General features: G+C 43.2%; 1 protein-coding gene across 2 annotated transcripts; it reads right to left on the bottom strand.

Moving 5' to 3' along the window:
- Positions 1-9: 9 nt before the first annotated feature.
- UBXN4 (UBX domain protein 4) lies at positions 10-21,207 on the bottom strand. Of its 2 annotated transcripts, none has more exons than XM_079993944.1 (13): positions 20,940-21,207; positions 14,314-14,416; positions 12,697-12,725; positions 10,265-10,383; positions 8,680-8,818; positions 7,949-8,036; positions 6,845-6,899; positions 5,207-5,368; positions 2,948-3,075; positions 2,458-2,560; positions 1,627-1,758; positions 1,271-1,476; positions 10-604 (listed from the first exon to the last, which is right to left on the bottom strand). In XM_079993944.1, the coding sequence occupies exons 1-13, from the start codon at positions 21,019-21,021 to the stop codon at positions 466-468; spliced, it is 1,485 nt and encodes a 494-aa protein (XP_079850070.1). In that variant the 5' UTR covers positions 21,022-21,207; the 3' UTR covers positions 10-465. The 2 variants fall into 2 exon arrangements, with proteins under 2 accessions (XP_079850070.1, XP_079850069.1); XM_079993943.1 differs by having other exon boundaries at positions 5,207-5,371; positions 20,940-21,204.
- Between the last annotated feature and the right edge of the window lie 104 nt (positions 21,208-21,311).

Genomic DNA, 21,311 nt, shown 5'->3' with positions numbered 1-21,311 from the left:
CATACAGACTTCTTTTTTTGAAAACCTTTATTGAATGCTCTGAGATTAAAAACTACCAGTATATAGTCTTGTAGTTGCAGAAGCACTAAAGGGGGGAAAAATAAGTTATCCAATTTGCAAGGTATTACGCTTCTGCTAGTCAGACTCTCTTGTTTTAATCTGGGCTTCCGATTTGTTCCAAGATTTATATAGATTAAAAAGTGCCTTCAGATGACAACAGGGCTAGTTAGTATGAAATTCTGAAAGCTGATGAAAGATGGGGATTTTTTTACATTCTTTGAGCTTTTGGCAGTAGTTACAGTTGCAGTATCCAGCTACACAATTAACACCTTATTCCATGTGCTATGACAGGAATATGGCATAATGCAGGCAGCATACTCATACAAGCCCACCTGTGCAGCAGAAGGATTAAACTAAATCAAAGGGAAAAATCAGTGATTACTATGCACAGTTTACTCATAAAAACTACATCTGTTGGGTTGAATTTCCATTCCAAGTATTGTTATCATCTTCTCCATCATCCTGAGTTCTCAGTCTATAGATTTTGCCTTCTTTTTTGAATTCTTCACCCCGCTTTTCCAATACTCGTTTCCTGACTGCTTGTCTAAATAAAGAAGAAATGCAGTTCGAGATTAAATCCTTACAGTGGCAATTTCAGCTCCTGATTCAATTCTAGCACCCCTCCACCCAGGAGAAGTAACTGGAGAATTTGATTCAGTTCACATTAATACCCCTTTCAATGTACAAAAGGTAGTTTTTATTTCTTTCAAAATGCACCCTAGAGTGGATTCAGCTGAAGAACAGAGGGAATGTCACCTATGAATGACTATAGTGCACTGACATGTTTGCTGCCGGTTCCAGCCCATCGCTCATGGTGATATTAATTTGGCACATTCACAAAATGTAATCTTAAATGCTCCTGGATGCATTTCAGAAGCTATCTTTCTGGCAGCAGCTGGCATGGAAATCCAAACTGCTGTTTCAGAAAGAAACCTTACCAAGCGAAGATGGCCAGGGAGCATGCAACACACTGTGTATTCTTATTACTTACCCCTACACTGCTAATTGCCCATCAAAAAGTAGATTTGGATTACAACATGGTATCCTGTCCATAGAAGCCAGTTTGAGCCACTGACATACATGTTAGTTATTCATGTGGAGTTTCTCTGTATCCCAGCCTAAACAAGGGGAAACCCTGTCTTTCTCCCAAGCCCTTGCATCTACCAGAGGGAGTGAAAAACAATAATTTAAGAACACTTGTCAGTCCTACCTGCTTGATTCTGCAGTGTTCGATGCTGAAGGGTTTGAGTGATCCTGCTGATGAGGTCTTGCAGTAGGCTGGGAAGGAGGAGGATTCGTAAACAGGAAGTTGCTAATAAATCGCCAAACAGCTATGAGTGGATAAAGGATAGTACCCAGGAATCTCCAAAAATCTCCACTTGAAGACTGGACAACTGCTGTTGCTGGCCTTCCAGCCTGTTTGAAGATACAAAACAAACAGGACTGAAAACTGGACTCTAGAAGAAACTCCATAAATACACGAGGTTATTTCAAGAAGTAATATTGAATGGTTGTAAAACAGTTCATGATACAATTTGAATAATCTTTTCCATAAAGCACACTTACCGGCAACAATACTACGGAAGCACTTGGGGCAAGTTCCAGGTCCACTAATTTTTTCCCATAATCATCTTTGGTAAATTCCCTCCTGGGGAACATTGTCGCCAATGAGAAATTGCCATATGTGTTGCCAACTGTCTGTAGTAGAACAAATCAGGTAAGTACTTTACATTCCCCTTAAAATTTAGAAATAAAAATGGGAAGGACCTTTAACCATGAAATGCAGAGCTTCATCTCAAACTAAGTTATTTCAAAGGGGGAAAACAACACTCTTAATTTACACATGGTATCTGTGCCCAACATCTACTATTTTTGTCTTCTGAAGACACAGGACCCAAAAATTATGCAAGAGGTATGCCAGTTTGAGGACACCTGGAAGCATCCTATTTTGTGGCCAGACCAAAACGAGTAGTGACATGTATAAGGTTGTAAAACTTTCATTTAGTTTAACAAATATTCTCAGAACAGTTTACAATTGTTCAGATATTAGGGTAGTTAGCTTGTGTACAAGATTCAAATTGGTGCACACAGAGTCCCCATTTCTCAACTGCCCTTACCACAGTGGGAAACAAACTGAAGACCAGCTCACTTAGCTGCTTGTGGTTTGTAGTTGTGTTAATGCAACTGACCCACATTATTTATGGTCAATGTTATGCACTAACAAGATCAATAACTGGCATCTTTAAAACCCTCCCAAGCATTGAGACAAAGGGCCAAAGCTGCCACCTGTTTTTTCCTCAAAACGTTCCATCTTTCTCTCAAAAATCCTGAAGAGATTATGGTAACTATACATACATGCTCTTCTATAACTTAAAAATAAAACAAATCCTCATTTACCTGTGCAGCAAATTGTCTGGCTTCTTCCAACGGGGCATCCGAAGGGAAACTATTGGTAAAAGAGGATCCATCTGGAAGGCGAAACTGAATTCTTGCTATAGCACTAGGGAAAATATATCAGTTTAAGAATGAATTTTAAGAACAGCTTCCATCACTTAAGTTCCTTTAAATGCTTCACTCATATAACAGGAGATATTAGAGAGGAAGAGTTCATCAACTGCCTTTATTTTTAAGTTGGATCAATTATTATTTGACATCTCCTTAGCAGCAGTAGCACACTAAGAGAATATACAGAATACAGAAGAAACATGTTCTCAGCTGAGGGTTTATCGTTTTACAAAGAGAGGGGCAAGAAGGTTGATTGTATGGACTGATAAAGGAGTGAGTCAACAAAGCAAAAAATGCATGGTGCTACAATAAAGGAGGAAGTTGGTGTGTACAAGGTGAAGGGAATGGGAAGAGTTGGATGAAGGCATGAAAAAGAATTCACCTTCTTTCCCTCTGTGATGCTTCCTTCCTGGCTCCCATTTCAAGCAGCTTAGCTTGGATAGCAGCAGCTTTTGCAGCTTCTGCTTCTTCCCTGGACCTTGCAAAACGAGCTGCTCTTTCAGCACGATCCTTCATAAGAGGACAAAGACATTCACTACATGTTACCATGGCCCAGTCAAGGCTATTTTAATCAGTGCGGTCTCATGAAAAGAAATTACTACCAACCAACTTGTATGTGGTGAGGGACATAATTTGTTCTCATTTATTATATTCAATGAACACTTAACATTTACATGCCATCTTCATGCTTTACCATGCCATGAACGAGCCTAGGTGAGTCTTAGATACCGTATTTTTCGCTTGATAACACGCACCTGACCATAACACGCACATAGTTTTTAGAGGAGGAAAGCAAGAAAAAAATTTCTGAATGAAACAGTGGATGTATCATTTTTGTGCTTCATGCTGTGGCCACAGACATGTGATTCGACGGTGAGTTTGGGGTAGCCCAATGCAAAAATCCTGAGGATCCATGTGGATCCCTGCTTTGTAACCACTTTTTTGCACCATTGCAGCCCCAGGCAACAGTGGGTGCGTGATTTTTTTGGTGCAGGCTATAGCCATGGACATGCTATGTGATCTGATGGTGACTTTGGGGTGACCAAATGCAAAGATCCTGAGGATCCATGTGGATCCGTGCTTTGTAACCACATTTTAAGTGGGGAGGGAAGGAAAAACATAGAAGGGACAAGGAGCACTGAGAGGGGTGTGCGGAGAAGCAGCTGGCTAAGAATGCAGGAGAGGGGTTTTACCGGAGGCAAAAGTTCCCCAAGCCAACCAGTTTAAAGGAAGGCAAAAGTTCCCCAAGCCAACCAGCGCTCTCTCTCTCGCTCTCGCTCTCTCTCCCCCCCCCCCCCCCCATCTGCATGTTGCCTGCGAGTCTCTAGACGCAGCAGCAGCACAGGAGCACGGAGAGGAGTTTGAAGGAAGGACGCTCTGCTTTCCCCTCTGCTTGCCTGGAGGGGAGGGGTTTTCTCTGCTCTTTGTTCCGTTTGAGCAAACACAGTAACGAAAGAGAAGAGGGTGGGCAGTAAGACCCTGAGGCAGAATGCAGGAAAGCAACAGCTTTCTCTCTCGGGAGGCTCGAACGCACGTGTGGCTGCCTGCAATCAGTTTACCACACCGAGAATGAAGATAAACTGGTAAAATAAGGGAGCTGGGTTAAAGCTAAAGGGAAAACCTCAAAGATCCCTCAAGAACTAGGCAGGGGTTCAGGGCGCCCAAAGCCGAGCTGCAGCCTTAGAAGGGAAAAATGGGGCTTTCGGAGGTGGTTTTTACTGCCCCACTGCTTCCAATTTTAAAAAGGCAAATTGCAGGAGAAGATGCAGCAGTCAGTCACTCTCTCACTCCCTCCAAGCACCCACGCTAGCGAACAAACACACAGGCAACCACACACTCACAAAGCACACACACTAGCAAACACACAGTCGGGCTGCAGAGTGGCCAAACCTCCTAGCAAGCACTTCCCTGGCTTCTGCTGACCGCAACTAAGACGACCCTCGAAGAAAATGTGTGATGCACTCCGGCCAGTCGGCTCCAGGGACCACACATTCGCTCAATAACACGCATAGACATTTCCCCTTACTTTTTAGGAGAAAAAAATCTGTGTGTTATAGAGGGAAAAATACGGTAGGTCCTCTCCCTCCTCCCTGTGTGCAACTGGGAATAGGAGTTTGGAAGCCTTGCTTATCCATTGTGTTTGAACTGACAAACGATTGGTGGGTTTGGCGAGGTGTGCGACTGGCAGGAGGCGTGCAGTGGCCAGGCAGATAAGTGATTGTCGGCAATCCCCCCCAAAAAGCTCAACAACTCTGAGCAATCTCCCCATTTCCTTAATTTGAAGTCCCAAAGAATAGGGGTCGTCTTATACATGGGAGCATTATACACGGGAAAATACAGTATATTGAAGGTCAATTTGCTAAGAATTTACTTTTTTCCAAGAAGCTCACCTAATAAATCATATATATTGTACTAATAGAGATTTCAGTTATTTGAGTGATGTTCCATATTCAACACACAAAGGAGCATCAGAAAAATGAGTGAGAGTGAAATGCTGACTGGCCAGCGGGGGGTGGCGTGGGGATAGGAAACTGGAGAGAGGGGAAGATGGTGAACAGGAATTGAGAGACTGACATCCTGAACAGAGAGCACTCTACTACGCAACACTTTGTTGAAGGCCCCCTTGTAACAGATGACTTACCATTTGAATCTGCTGTCTGATGCGCTCCCTAGCAGCTCTGTCTTCAGCCTTTTCCCTGTTCCTTTCTTCCAGTATTCGCTTTGTAAGTTCTTCTTCTTGTTTCCTTTTGTACTCCAACATATCTTTTCCACTTTTTCTTCTTTCTACTTCTTTCTTGATTTCCTTCTGAGTGAAAAGAGAATACACCTTTCCTAAGCTTTTAAAGGGATGCGGGTGGCGCTGTAGTCTAAACCACAGAGCCTAGGGCTTGCTGGTCAGAAGGTCGGCGGTTCGAATTCCCGCAACGGGGTGAACTCCCATTGTTCAGTCCCAGCTCCTGCCCACCTTGCAGTTTGAAAGCATGTCAAGTGCAAGTAGATAAATAGGTACCGCTCCGGCGGGAAGGTAAACAGTGTTTCTGTGTGCTGCTCTAGCTCACCAGAAGTGGCTTAGTCATGCTGGCCACATGACCTGGAAGCTGTCTGCGGACAAACACCAGCTCCCTCAGCCATAGAGCGAGATGAGCGCGCAACCCGAGTCCGCGACTGGACCTAATAGTCAGGGGTCCTTTTACCTTTACCTATCATATAATACAAAACTAATTTAAATTTTTCCTGAAAATTAGTTTAATAGAAAATTCCCGGACATCAAAAGAGAATGAAATTGCTGCTTTAGCCACCTGATAATTGTTATTCCAGCAAGCCTATCCCTATAATTTAATTAAATATTATTATTTTTTTGGGGGGGGGGGGTATTATGTATTATTGATATTCATATTTGTCAGAGCTGCCCAAGGTCCCAGCTCACAGAGGACCAACGCCAGGTCGTGGTTATATACAAAAGTATTTATTGAAGTTCAGTTTCCATTCCAAAGCTGTAGTGCGCAGCTCTACGTCTTAAACCCTAGACCGCCGAAGTTCCGTCTGAGTCTCCTCCCCCTAGACACCAGTTTAAGACTCTAGCCTTACTCCACCTCTTCCGTTGTTCTTTCCTCCTCTGGGTCCGTCTGCCCGCCGGGGTGTTGCCCTTTCTGGACTCTTCTGATGCTGAAGAGTCCCCGGATTCTTCCCCCTGCCTCCGGCGTGCTTTAGGACCTGGCTCCCAATCCGAGCTCCCTGCTGTCCCGCGCGCCTGTACATTTGAACTTGGCGCGCGCGCCCACCCGGCCACCTTCCTCCTGACCGTTACACTGCTCCTGTCACTGCTTCCCCCTTCGGGGGGGCTAGCTGGATCTGACTTCCCCTCCGTTCCCTCACTCAGCGATAGGGGCGTGGTCAGCCCTGACTCATGGGACTCTTCCCCCCCGCTACGCTCTGGTGGGGAAACTGGTCCCGATCTCCAGCTGCTGCTTTGGGAGTCGCTGCTGGCCCCTAGCTTCTGGTGCGTCCCTCCCGGGACCCCCCTTGCCCTGGCCATCGGAGCCCCCTTCTGTGAATCTTCCGATTCGCTGGAGAGGCTCATGGAATCTCTCGGGCCACTGTCATCTTCCCCTACGCTGCCCTCAGATTCTTCCCCTTCGCTCTCCATCTCCCCTCTTCCCTGTGCTTCTGCTCCTGAGCCCCTGACAATATTATTTTATGTACAGTATTTTATTAAGCAGCTTATACGTTTTTCAAAATAAAAATAAAATGCAACATTATAAATTCAGTTACACTCTACCTGTTCTTCTTCTTTCTTTTTCTCTTCTCTTCTTTCTTCAAGTTTTTTTGTCACTCTAAAGTTAGAAGAATACAAACACAAGGTGAAACCTTATTTCTGTGTGCGGAAGTGCACATCAAAGTGCTATACATGACTCTGCCAAAAAACAAAACTACCCAAAACTGAAAGGCAGTATATTATAATACAGCAATTCTGCTTTCCAACAGTTCTATTACCATTATTAATTTTATATTTATTAAATTTCTATACTGCCCTTTATCCAAAAACAACAGGACAGTTTACAATATAAAAACACAAAAATATGTATCATAATAACAAGCAAAAACAATATCTCAGTATTATCTTTTATTAAATTTTAGGTTGCACTTCCTTGCCTGCACTGCCAAGTACACAGGCCTGGCGAATTAACTTTAGTATGACAGAAAAGGGGTAAGAACTTTGCCATGAAGATGCATAGACTAGAAAACTGTGGGTAAAAAACAACACCTTCATTCTGTGCTTTTGCAAAGCTGGAGAAGGGTTGGCTGGCAGCAAATAACAAAACATGAGAGCCTGTCATAGACCCAGAAGACATTCTGCCAAAGAACAGGTTTCAAAAGGCGCTTAAAAAGATCTGGACTGTTTCGATGGGCAATTTAAACTGCATTGTAGCTCTGCACTACAGTTGAGAAGTGCAATCCAGATGACAGATCAGTGTAATTTTGCCCTCTCCTGTGCTTTTCACATTCTCTTGAAATGGCTTCTTCTCACACTATCTGCCTTTTAAGCCTTGGCTTGATGACTTGGCCCTTAAATCAGACTCTAGAAATAATAAGTAATGATAAATGGTGGCAATCTCCTCTTGAACTGATGCAGTCTGATAGCTATGGATGACACAGTTATTACAGGGCAGTCTTGTGCTTGCCACACAGTCCCATCTTTTCTTTGTGTGTGTTTGTATGTTGGAAAAACAAATGAGAGTGCATGCATGTGTGTGGCTGGCTCTGACCATGAAAACTGCCAGACAATCCTCAACTGCTTTCCCACTGCTGCATGCAGCCCTCAGGGCTCAAGGTTGCCTAGCCCTGCTTTCTAGAATAACCAGAAAGTCTGCAAAAAACATACCTTTCTACTTTGGCTGTAAGGTCATCTGTAGTCTGCGATTCCCCCCTTCCGTCACTTTCCACATTTGTCTGGTCCAAATTTACTTCACCTTCAGTAGTTTAGAAATAGCAGGTAAGTGAAAAGGAGGAGATGGGAAAGGGAAAAGTATCAACATTTTACCATCATAAGCAATTGCTGTATGAACTCTTACAAAATATTGTTATCATGCCACTATGAATATTAATGATCCAAACTAGCTCACTATTTAAAATCAAGAACATCTTCAGCTGCTTCTGCACAAAGTTGATATTCTGAATACTTCAACTTTGGAACTAGGTTCTTCACAACAGTTAAGCAATTAACATAGTTTCAGATATCCTTTGCCTAATTAATGCACTGAATTGCTCATTCTCAGCAAGGCCAGTAGCATACCTGACAGCACTACAACCTCCACTTCACCTGTCTCTGTACCACTCTTTCCTTGTGTCAGAATGAGCAAGGCATGGCTGGCCCTGTCCTGTTCTTGATGCAGCCCTGAAGAAACAACTGCAGATGAGAAAGAGTGTGGCAGGGACGAGCAGCAGTTATGGAGGGGAATGAAAAAATACTTAAAAGGTAGTAGCATAATGAGGCACACACAAAAATGGTAATCACTTAAAGGAGGTCTTTCCCATCCTTTACTTTTTAAAGATTACCATTTTAACTCCATATGTAAATACTAATCTTGAATGTAGGCAGCTGCACATACTCACCAGCTGAGGATGCACTTAGCCTTTCAGGCTGTGCTTCAGCAAGCTCAGCTGTTTGGGACTGAGAGTCCTCTGTGATGCCATTTAAAGATGAGGAACACGGCGCAGAACTTTCCATTGCTTCATTTTTTAACGTGTGCATCTAAGGAAGAAAGAAGCGTAGATATCAGTAAATGGCTGTAATTCCAGAACATTTGATTTTTAAGCCATTTTCTAAATCAAAGTGAAAACAAGTGCTAGGCTTCAAAGTACAAAACTGATGCTCATGTAGCCTAATCTACAAATAGTAAGCTTAAGAGTGCACTTTGTATGATACTAATACATGGTGAAAAGAGCAGAACCATGGCTGCATGGCTGTCAAAGGCCCTGTTTGACTGCAGGAAGAAAAAGCAACTATTATTTTATGGATGACTTCACTTTCAAGAGTAGTGTGTAGCTAAAGATCTCCTGAAATGAGTACAATAACCCCATATGGCAGAGGGACAAGGAAGCAAAATATGTCATATATTACTATTTCTTAATGTGAGAACAAGTTGTTTTGTTTGCACTGTTTTTCTCTGATATTGTTTTATATCTCCTGAAAATTGGTGTGTAGCACAGCTCTGTCCCCTCTTTTAGCAGTTGTAGAATGAGAAGAGAGTTCTATAACAAAATTCCAGACCACTTAACTATAGGTCACCAAGTCAAGGAGCCTTGAATATAACAATCAAATTAGTATTTAATATTATCCCACAAGCAGGGGCTGAAGGCAAACTAATATCACAGGGGTTGATAAGGAAAGATACAACATTTAGAAAAAGATGCTTGAATAGCACACGTCCTGGTACACACTTAAGAGGCAGCTAGGATTAAATAAAAAGCTTGGGTCGCCACCTGGCCTAATCTTATGGAAAACTTAATCCAGATTACCAGTTTGTCAGTTTGCAGTAAAATAATCATCATAAAAGTGCCAGTAGGAGGTGTGAAGGGGACAATAGTTCTATGCCATGTCTCAAGACTAATTACAGTAGTACCTCAGCTTACATTACCCTCGGGTAACGTAAACTTTGGGCTGCAAAAGCGGCAAACCTGTGTTTCACCGCGCGCATATGCGCAGATGCGCTCTACCACACTATGTAAATGCACAGAAGCGGTGCCTCCGGTTGCGGAAACCAGAGCTCCGGAATGGATCCCACCCACAACCGAAGGTACCACTGTATAGCCTGATCTTAAAGGGGCAAATGAGGGGAAACACATGTGACCTGACCTTTCTTGCTGCATTAAAAAAAAGGGTAAGAAACAAGTACATTTCAGGAGTGATTCCCTCCCCCCCAATGATCAAGCCCATCAAGAAAAATGTCTTCTAGAAAAAGTCATTATTGCTCTATTAGTACATTTCCAACTTGGTACATAAAACTGGCTTAATTTAGCATAACTATAGTATGATTAAATATTCTTTCATCAAGCAAGAACATATAGAATTCACAATTCGATAGGCATACTGACACTGACACAGTGACCTTTTCTGCCTGTAATCCATTCAACAGGAACGAGCTTTTAAACATTTAATTCACTATGCTGAAAAACCAGGTCGATCACTATTTCTTACCTGCTTGACTTTATGAATTCTTGTAACAAGTTCCTCTGCAGAAACGCTGCCAGCAATCACTTCCAACGGGACTCCATTATCTCCTATAAAGAAACTGGATGGAACACACACTACAGGATCTATGCAGCAATAGTAAAGGACAACATCTCAATTGTAAGGAAGGCAAAAGTAAATTGGAAAAGAAACATAAATGCAAATGATTATAAATTATTGCAAACAGCTGAGCAAAGCATATACTGAACTAGTGCCCCTCAGTGAAATTGGGGAGACAATTTTTGACAGTTTCCTGTTCTTTCCAAATATAGGGGCCTTCTAAAGCTAATTAGGGGTGTGTAGGGCTAGAGGAGTAAGAGGAGTAGCTCAAAAGAGCCTGCCTTCCTGATCTGCCAACAGCACCTTTTATCAGTGATGGGACACCAACTGGATGCCACCTATAGCAAACTGATGCTACCAGTACAGAAATATCTGAATTCCCCATGGAAAATTTAAGTGATACCAAGCCCATTACTTTTCTGCTGCCTCGCCCCTCTTCTCCCAGCTCTAAAGAAATGTGTCAGATTATCATGGAGACAGTTTGCACAAAAAACTTTTGAATGAAAACAACACAAATTAGAAGGATCACTTAACCTCAAAACATACACCTCTTTTGTTTTTAAGTGGCATCCTCTGTGAGTCACATCTTGAGATTCAATTAAATCACATGGGCAGTAGTTCATGGTCAAATATTGCTTTGGTCCTACCCTGATGGATCAGCAAAGATTTGTTCAGCCCAGTTTAGTTTTCCTAACAGCAGCCAGTCAAATCCCTCTGGCACACTCATAAACAGGACCATGAAGAAAACAGCTTTTCCTGTGATTTGTCTCTGTCATCGGTAACCCCTGACCATTAGGTCCAGTTGTGACCGACTCTGGGGTTGCAGCGCTCATCTCGCTTTATTGGCCGAGGGAGCCGGCGTACAGCTTTCGGGTCATATGGCCAGGATGACTAAGCCGCTTCTGGCAAACCAGAGCAGCACAGGGAAACGCCGTTTACCTTCCCGCCAGAGCAGTACCTATTTATCTGCTTGCACTTGACGTGCTTTCAAACTGCTAGGTTGGCAGGAGCAGGGACCGAGCAACGGGAGCTCACCCCATCACGGGGATTCAAACCGCCAACCTGCTGATCGGCAAGTCCTAGGCTCTGTGGTTTAACCCACAGTGCCACCCGCACTGTCATTGGTACTCAAAAGTAAATTGCCTCTGTACACCAAGGTTGTAGTAGATGCTATTCTACATGTCTTAAGTCTAATCGTTTTGGCATCAACTAACATTCCACACACACATGTTTTGGTAGTGAAGCTCAAAAGTCAATAGCATGGTGGGCTTTTATTTGTTTTTCATTACAGTGGTGCCTCGCAAGACGAAATTAATCCGTTCCGTGAGGCTCTTCGTATAGCGGTTTCTTCGTCTTGTGAAGCAAGCCCATTGACAGCTTAGTGGATTAGCGCTATTAGCGGTTTAATGGCTTTTAGCGATCAGCTGTTAAGCGGCTTATCAGTGGATCAGCTGATAAGCGGCTTAGCGGCTTAGGAAAAGGGGGGGGAAAGGAAAAAAAAACCCACAGGAACTCGCAAGACATTTTCGTCTTGCGAAGCAAGCCCATAGGGAAATTCGTTTTGCGAAGTGCCTCCAAAACGGAAAACCCTTTCGTCTAGCGGGTTTTCCGTCTTGCGAGGCGTTCGTCTTGCGGGGCACCACTGTACTCCTAAATTTACTGCAAATCAACTTGCTGTAATTAAAAATTGAAGAACTATCTTCAGTTTGGTCACACTGTTTTTCTGAAATGGTCTCATGCCAGATAGTTATTCAATAAACCTTAGCCAAGATGGTTACAAGTAGAACAACCATCCCAATCATGGTGCTGTTTCATGCAACCTGTTTTCTTCATGGAACAGCACCCTCAAAGTCCCAGTTTTTCAGTATACACTATATCACTATATAAACAATTAAGAAAAGCACAGGATGAAAAACCAGAGATAAACCCCCAGTGAGGAGAGCCAGAAATGACTATGCTTTTGATGCCTCTCTGTTGAGAACAGTAATACTAAATTATTACCTATTATTATTATTTACAATATTAGGAAGTGGAGGCGAGATATACAAGGGGTGTTTCACTTTCACATACTTAGGCTTAGTAACCAGGTACAGTAACCAGGAAACTCTGCCAAAGGCTTCAGGAAAAGGTGGGTTTGAAGATGCATTTAGATGGAGTAAGAAAGGTGGCATCACACAGGTATTCCTGAAGGAAGTTCCAAGCATATGGAGCAGTAAAGGAGAACAGACAGAATCTCCTGAGGGAGGAGATCCTGTAGTTTGCACCATACAATAACGAAGCCCATAAATGAACATCTGAGTGTGAAATGATTCAATTTATTATATTTTGTTCAAGGATACAGATTTGGGAGAACTGCAGGCAGGCTTCACTGTGTAAAAAAAAGTAGCAAGTTTAGACAATCACACTAATATGAAATGTCATAAAATAATCAGTTACACTTCTCTAAAACACTACACTGAAATTAACTTACATAAAACAGTATACAGATTATATGTAATGTTATGCTAAACCATGGCTTAGCACAAATTATGGGCTCCAGGAAAGGAGATCATGGCTGCTTTATTCCTTCTCCAGTCCTGTGAGTTAAGCCAGGCATAGGCAAACTCAGCTCTCCAGATGTTTTTGAGACTACAATTCCCATCATCCCTGACCACTGGTTCTGTTAGCTACGGATGATGGGAGTTGTAGTCCCAAAACATCTGGAGGGCCGAGTTTGCTTATGCCTGAGTTAAGCCATGGTTTGGCTTAGGTGTCATCTGAACATGGGTTCACGGTTTGTCTCCTCCAGACTTTAAAGTCTGAAAGTATTATGGCTGAAAAGTATCAGTTGGATCTTATTTTAATGGAGAATGGAGTAGCACAAATATAACGAGAATAAAGTAAACTATTCAGTAAAATATACACTTAGTTTGTAGTTGGATAACAATATTCCACACACATACCAATTGAATTCCCTTCCAAAATACCGTATTTTTCACCCTATAGGACGCACCGGCCCATAGGACGCACCTAGTTTTCAGGGGGGGAAATCAAGGAAAAAAATATGATTTCCCCCCCGCAGCTGAGCAGCGGACAGGCTGCACGCAGCCTGTGCGCTACTCCAAGACCTTCTTCCTGCTTTTGCGCGAGGTGGCGCGCGACTCCTGCGGGCTTTTCGACCAGGAGGGAGAAGGGACTGAAACAGCCAGTCCATCCCTTCTCCCTCCTTGGGGAAAAGCCCCCAAGAGCGGCACACTCTTTAAAGGCTGCGTGGCTCCTACGGGCTTTTCTACGAGGTGGGGGAATTCCCCCACCTCCTAGAAAAGCCAACAGAAGCTACACAGCCGCTTTACAGAGCGCCCGGCTTTTGCCTGCTTTTGCGGGTGGGGGAATTCCCCCATCTCCCGCAAAAGCCCACAGGAGGGAGAAGGGACAGACTCCGCCAGTCCGTCCCTTCTCCCTCCTTGGGGAAAAGCCTGCTTTCTACCACCGCCAGCCTCCAAGCCAGGTTGGAGAGTAGCAGGAAGGCTTCGCGCGCCTTCCCACTGCCCCCCATCCTCTGGGGCTGGCGATGGGAGAAGCGCTGCTTTCCCCCACCGCCAGCCTCCAAGCCGGGTTGGAGAGTAGCAGGAAGGCTTCGCGCGCCTTCCCACTGCCCCCCATCCTCTGGGGCTGGCGATGGGGGAAGCGCTGCTTTCCCCACCGCCAGCCTCAAAGAGCAGACTCTCCTGGCTTCAGCAGAAGCAACGCGAAGCCTCTGGAGCGCAGGCTTCGGAGGCTTCGCGTTGCTATCGCTGAAGCCAAGGAGCCTGCATTCGCCCCATAAGACGCACACACATTTCCCCTTCATTTTTGGAGGGGGAAAAGTGCGTCTTATAGGGCGAAAAATACGGTAACTACATATTGATTATACAGAGGTCTCTTTAAAAGTAAATTACTACTAACAACAAAAGCAACAGTAAAAGAAGTTGCCAAACCTTTGGGTATCTATTTTAATAGCTACAAAGCCATCTGTTGCTGCCTCAGTCACTTTCTCATTCTCCCAGCTGGCAGCCATCTCTATGGACTGTTCATCATCCCCTGCGAAAAAGAAGAAGTCTTCTTCACAGATGCAAATATAGATTAATTACAGATTACAGCATACTAGAAATGCAATGTTTATAACTTTAGGGCAAGGATGATCACACAACTACAGAGTTGGGATAGACCCAAAGATAGTACAACCCACTTACCAGGTGCCAACGGCTCAGCTTTAAAAAAAGACTCTAGACCCAAAAGTGTCACAAACAGACAGCAGGTGCAAGATATGCACAACCAGCAGCTCCAGATGACCCAAACGAGAAAGACAAGTGACATATAATTATGTAAAGGGGGTGCAACATCAACATGCAGTGCTCCACAAAACAAGGGTCTCTCACAGTTTGGTGTTCATTTAAAACATTTTTAGATCATGTGATCAAAGGGATTGTGCTAGAAATATGACTGATAATTACATCAGTATGTGCAATAGATCAACTTGTATTTGTTATTTTATTAATTTACATATGAAAAAATTATAACTATTCTGTTTGCAACAAACTCATTATGTTCCAGCAAACAAATCTTTCACCACTCTCTAAAAGGCAAATAGCTTGTATTTATTTTATAATCTGTCAATCCCATGATTTTTAAAGGAAAACGAAGTGGCCAAACAATGCACCAGCTACAAAATTGTAACATTTTAGAAGCAATTTAATGGATAATTTCTGCCTTTGAAACACTTATTCATATAGCAATATAAAAGCATACATATTCATGTGCAATTATTGTAAAAGCAAAGTAACAATTTTTAACAGAACAGAGCTATAACAACCCATATAGAAAGCCTGCTGACAATCTGCAATGTTTCCCCCAATGAAATTAGGCATGAAGTGTTCATTTATATTTTCTTCTATGATAATTCACAATTTCAGCAACTGAAAGAGGGCAGAATTTGAAAGAGAATAATTATTGCCAGTTTAAAGGAGCAAGGGAACGATTAGCAGCTCTTCATAAGTGAAGTAATCAAATATAAGTTAAGTGGTCTGGAAGAGTCTTCTATACCTTCATTCACCCACTATCTTAAATCTAAATCCATTTGTTACTGATGCAATGTTTCTCTCTCTCTGAGATCCTAATGCATCAGCCAAACTATATCCTACACAGCAGTTCCTCCTACTTCCAGCAGTATGATCCATGCATGAGATTACTCCTGTACTTCAGATACATACACACACACACACACACACACACACACGTGTATATATTATATATATAAAAGCTTTCAGCCTGGGCTTTCCCTGGCCCATAAGATTAGACCCTATTTTTGTTTGTTTGAATTCCCTGAATTTGTGTTTTTATATATTTTACACAAATCTGGAGTGGATTCCCTAAGGCGGTTGGATGGCATTTTGTACACCTCCTTCCAGCAACTCCTGCAGCTGAACTGGTGCCAAACGTATTGCTCTGCTTTCCTTTAGATCACATCAGCAAGGCCAAGAGGGGAGTCTTGTCATCTGGGCAGCCCAGGTCCCCCATACTTACTCCCAGGCTTGCGCCTCGGGGAGATCACTTTGGTGCTGCTAACATAGCAGTTTGACTTTACCCCTGGAGACGCACTCCATTGTCTCCCGAGACAGAGGGATGCCAACAACTTTACAGTAATGTGAATGTTTGAAGCAGCACCTGCATCTGGGTGAAACATTACTTAACTCTTGCTCTCCCCTTCTATTTATAACTTAAGATACTATCAGTTTAAAAATGATAATTTCTGAGGGAAACCTTCTATTCACTTTGGGGCCCTTCTTCCTTTATTTTCATGGTGGGGGTTCTTTCCTGCACTGTTTAGCCATTAGCATACATGAGAAGTGGGGGGGGGGGGTATGCAGGAAGAGCCCAAGCTTCCCAGATTCCAGGAGGACTGATGAATAGGTGCAGTGTGGACCCTTCCCGTGGTATCTGCTGCTTTTCACTTCTGTAGTTGAAGAAGCAGGGTTTAAACTTTGAAAACTTATGATAGAAAGTGTGTCTGAATCCCTTATTCATACTTTTGATAGGAACACACTTCTCATTATGTTTCCCCAAGATGCTCTCCAAACTCAAGGACCAGAGTTTTCAGGAAAGAGTGCAAAGCTGAATACAAATACATAGAACAGAACAGAAGGGAAATGATCATAGGTATGTGATCTGATTTAATACTGTTGTTAACCCACTTGCTTTCCATTTGACTTCTGAGTAGCATACTGTATCTCATCACTATTTAATACCTACAGGGCTTTACAACAGAAAAGTCCACCATTTTTCTGTGCATATACTGATACTTAGTAAAGTACAGTAGTCTGAGAAAGGGAAGGTTACATTTTTTTCAAATGATCTTGTCAATAGGTTAACTTGTATAATTAAACTATGCTTAAGAACAACTCTGCAGTATTGACAGAGGCAGGCACACATAGAAAATAGCTGAGCTGAGCCAATTGCTAGCACAGCTATAATCTGTGTACTCCAGAATCACTTCCCTAGAGAGAACATGGAAAGAAAAATAAAGAGCTCAAGTGTGCTGATTTCCCACAAGGATATTCATCATGCGATGTAAAATGCAGCAGACATGCAAGAAACATACCATGCACAAGCTGAGTACTGTTAATTTACAAAATGCTATATAACTGACTTTGCAAAATTTCAATGCTTTTAAGCAATCATTCCATTGTGCCACGATCAGTTCTAACAGTTCTGCACTCTTCTAGCTGTAAATGAGTTTTCATCAGTTTGATGATACTGTTTTTGCTTAAGACTGCGGGGCCTGACCATTCTAGTAATTTTTACTTCAAAGATGGCTGCAAAATTTCAGTATTTTAGCCCAGGGATGAGGGAAACTGCAGCCACAAAAATATTGCTGGACTACAGCATCCCTGACCACTGGCTATGCTGGGTGGGCTGATTGTTTTAGCCCAGGGATGTCCAACCAGTAGATTGCGACCTACCGGTAGATCCCTGACTAATCCTGGTAGATCACAGGATCCTTATCGTGTACAAAAATTTATGGGGGGGGGGCCCAAAAAAAAAAAAAACAACCTCTGTGTAATCCTCCCACAAAAAGCTCAACAACTCTGGGCACTTCCCTCCTAAAGAAAGCTTAACAACTCTGGGCAACCCACCCACCCCATGCACGCTCCTCCTCCAATGACAATCACTGCAAGTTTTTTTATACTGGGAGTAGTTCACAGTCTCTTGTTGGACATGCCTGTTTCAGCCTATCCAGTGTTGTATTAAAATTTGGAAATACTTCAGATCATTAAATTGACACGGATGACTTCAATTCTTTTGAATTGTTTACTATATTTATAACCTACCCTCTCTCTAAGCAGCTTTTTGGTGTATCCAAAAAAGCCAACTTTAGGCAGTAAGTCAAACAGTCACCATTTCCAGTTATGGACAATTTTCCAGAGCTGTAGAGCAACTTTTATCAGTCTACCAACCACAATATACATACCATTACTATCACTATTCAGAACAAAACTGGATGTCACACATTTCCACATTCCTGAAAACCCATTTACTAGTAATGTATTGGTAATAATTTTGCTGCATAATGTCCAGGAGCTGTCAACAATTGTTTCACAGATGCAGAAAAATATTTCATTCTCTCCTGTTGCCTTGTCAATTAAGATACATAAAATACACTAAAACAGTGAGATTTCAAAATATGTGTGCATATCCTGAAGCTCCACCATTCTATGAAATGCAGGCCATCTCTGTATCAATTTTTAGTGCAACATGAACAACATGACTTCCACCAACTATCTCAAAGGGTGCACCCAGAATACTTTCTAATCCTGTGCCACAAGTGGAATGATTGCATACTATAGTGCAAATGAGGAAAGGATATAGGGTTGCATCCAACTATGTAGCTGTAAGCATGGAACAACTTTCGCAAGCACAATGGAACTCTGCCTCCCTTTTCTGCCCTAGGGTTTCTCCAATCCTCTAGATCAGATTTTGAGATGATATGAAGGGTGTGGAAATCATTCTGTGCATCCAGTAATTTAGTTGGATAAAACTCTTAGTGCTCTTACAATAAATAAAATTAACGCAGACTGCAGATTCTAGTGCATTCTATTTTAACATCTGTATATGGTACACTAAACAGTTTAACAATCAATTATTTTGGATTCTAGAATAACAATGGCATGTACAGGCAGATATTTTGCACACTATAATAGAAGAAAATTAATTTTTTATCAGAAGTGTCAAATATACTGGAGGGAAAAAATCCTGGCATGGACAAATGTAACAAGTGAACACCTAACATCCTATCTTAGCTAACTTAGCTTCCTGTATGCTTGTTAGTAGATCTGAGGCTACTCTGTAAACTACCAATAAGCTCTCTAGTGTTACTTAACTAGCAGAATTCTCCCAGATGATTGACACACTGGACAGGATATTCTAAATTGAAGCATTTCCTTGTCCCTTCTATTTCAGTGGGAAATCTAAAAGTTCATGCACTCTGGCAATAAAACTGCAAGGCCTTAATAGTTATCTGTAGTCTAGTTACTGTAAGCATATGTATTTTAAATATTATTACTATTCATGTGGGAATATTAAGAAAACAGAACTGCATCCAGAATTCATAGCATACAGCTGAAAGGCAGAACAAATTAGGCACATTCTGATGCATTTACATGATCAGATGCCAGATTTTTCCAGTTATGGTAAAAGTACGGTACTTTCAGAACTTATGACTACACATATATTTAGGAAGGATGGGAGGAAAGAGAGGTAACAAGAGAAATTAGATACATAAATGTATTTGTGGCAATTCCAAAAAAGGTGACAGCAGGAACGTAAGTGTAAGTTTGCATGGCACAGGCAAAAAATTACCCTTTATAATTTGCTCTGAGTCTTAAGAAAAAGTGGCAATACGGACATGGCAATGACAGTATCAAAGGTATTACGGGTAATTTTTGAGAAAATGTGAGGTAATTGTGGGAATGACAGCCCATTATTGTCCTTTACTATCTTCCTGAAGACAGGTCTCCAGTTGAAGAATCATGACAACTATTTACATTGTGGGGAAGAAGTCATACCAGAATCCACAGAAAACCAGTTTAATGAAAAGTATATTGTGACAATAATCTCTAGCATTTGATGCACTGGTGCAGCACTTCTAATTCCCATAGCCTACATGCACTGGAGACAGGGCTTTTAAAGGTGGTGTCCTTGAAGAAGTTTCCCACAGGAACTTCTAGTTGTGTGCTACAGCACCAAACCAAAATGTGATGACCTGAACCCAACATATTCAAACATGGATAAACTTTAAACCAACAAGTCCTTCCAGGAACTATATGCAGGATACATGGCACTAGCGTAAGTCGTAAAGCACAAATGGTGAAACTGTGGCCCTTCAGATGCTGTCAGGCTACAACTCCCATCAAACCAACTTCCAACAACATAGGAAGTGCTACAGATACCCCTTCCAGGGTGTAAAAACACATGATGCAGCCAGCTTGCTGAAGCTAACCATGTTTCGATTCGATCAGTCCATTCATACATATAGGCTGCCTTGAGTTCCATGAAGGAATGCACATTAAAAATTCCTTCTTATCCTACGCAATGAAGGCATTTTATTTCCTGCTCAGCATGACACAGCAAGCACTGCCCCCATATAGGTCACAAGACAGGAGAGAGCACCAAATCAGTACCAAGCTCCAGGGCACACATATGGCTGCTATGGATACACTGGAATAAGAACAAGCAAGAAGCATTAGGCTGGGCGTACAAGAAATAAAGTGGGGGGGGGAGAGAGAGAGAGAAGGAAAAACAAGACCTTACTGAAGAAAGCATATAACCATGGCTTTTTTTACAAGCACCGAGCTAGGGAGGCCTGTTCTGTAACAAGAACTGGAAGGAAGGGAGCCAACTGTGATTACAGGACACGGGGATGTTTCCACTAAATCGCCAGTCCCCTTCCACGCACCAGGACACCCGTAACAGAGAATTTGTAAGGTCAGAAGAGGTCACGGGGTCATCCTGTCCAACCCCCCGCAATGCAGGAATCTTTTGGCCCAACGTGGGGCTCAAATCATAAATCCTGGGATTATGAGTCTCCACGCTCTGTCGACTGAGTTATTTGCACACGAGTGCGCTCACGCAGGTGTGCTACCTTTAGGTATTTCCAGAGAAACGCGGGCGCTCCTCGTAACAACAACAACAATTTATTATTTATACCCTGCCCATCTGGCTGGGTTTCCCCTCTTCTCCGCTACCCCCAATCCTTAAAGAAGACACCCCCTCCCCCCCTTTATTTCGTTAAAGGGGAAAACCGGCTGAACGGGCGAGCTTCTAAGCAAAAGCCCCTCTCCTCTTCTCAAATTTGCTGGGCAGTCGCGAGGGCGAGGCCTTGGACCCAAAGGCCCCGCGGAGGGTGGGATGAAGCCCCTCCGTACGTTCAAGAGGCCTTTTCATAGGAGGAGGGAGCTCGCCTGAGGCTGGGCGGGGAGAGAAAGAAGCCTGAGAAGAGAGGCACGGAGGCAGCCGAAACCTCCCCCGCCCATCCTCACGTTACGGAAACACGGGGGTGGGCCCGTACCTCTCACAAACACCACGAAGACGGCGCTGCGCTGTTTGGCGGCGGCAATGGCGGCCGGGATGGTGCCAGGGAACCACAGCATAATGGCGGCGGCGGCGGCGGACCGTCGGGCCTGGGCTTATTATGCACAAGCGCTCGGCCCCGCTGCCTGCCCCTCCGCGGCCTCCCCAGCGGTCCGTTTGCCTCGACGCGGAGCGCGCATGCGCGTCACAAACGTCAGCCTCGCTTCGGACGCGATTGCGTCGCGCTTCGCTGCGCCTACTACGACGTCTCTCTCTCTCTCTCCGCCCACTCAGATCCGCTTCCTGGATTCCTCCGCCCAAGGTAGGGGGAAAACATTGAAGGGCGCATGCGCCTTAATAAAAAAAAATC

Source organism: Podarcis cretensis (genome assembly GCF_951804945.1).
Source record: "Podarcis cretensis genome assembly, chromosome: 1".
NCBI classification, from domain to species: domain Eukaryota; kingdom Metazoa; phylum Chordata; class Lepidosauria; order Squamata; family Lacertidae; genus Podarcis; species Podarcis cretensis.
Note: the sequence above shows the minus strand (reverse complement) of the source record. Positions and strands in the feature narration are given on the sequence as shown.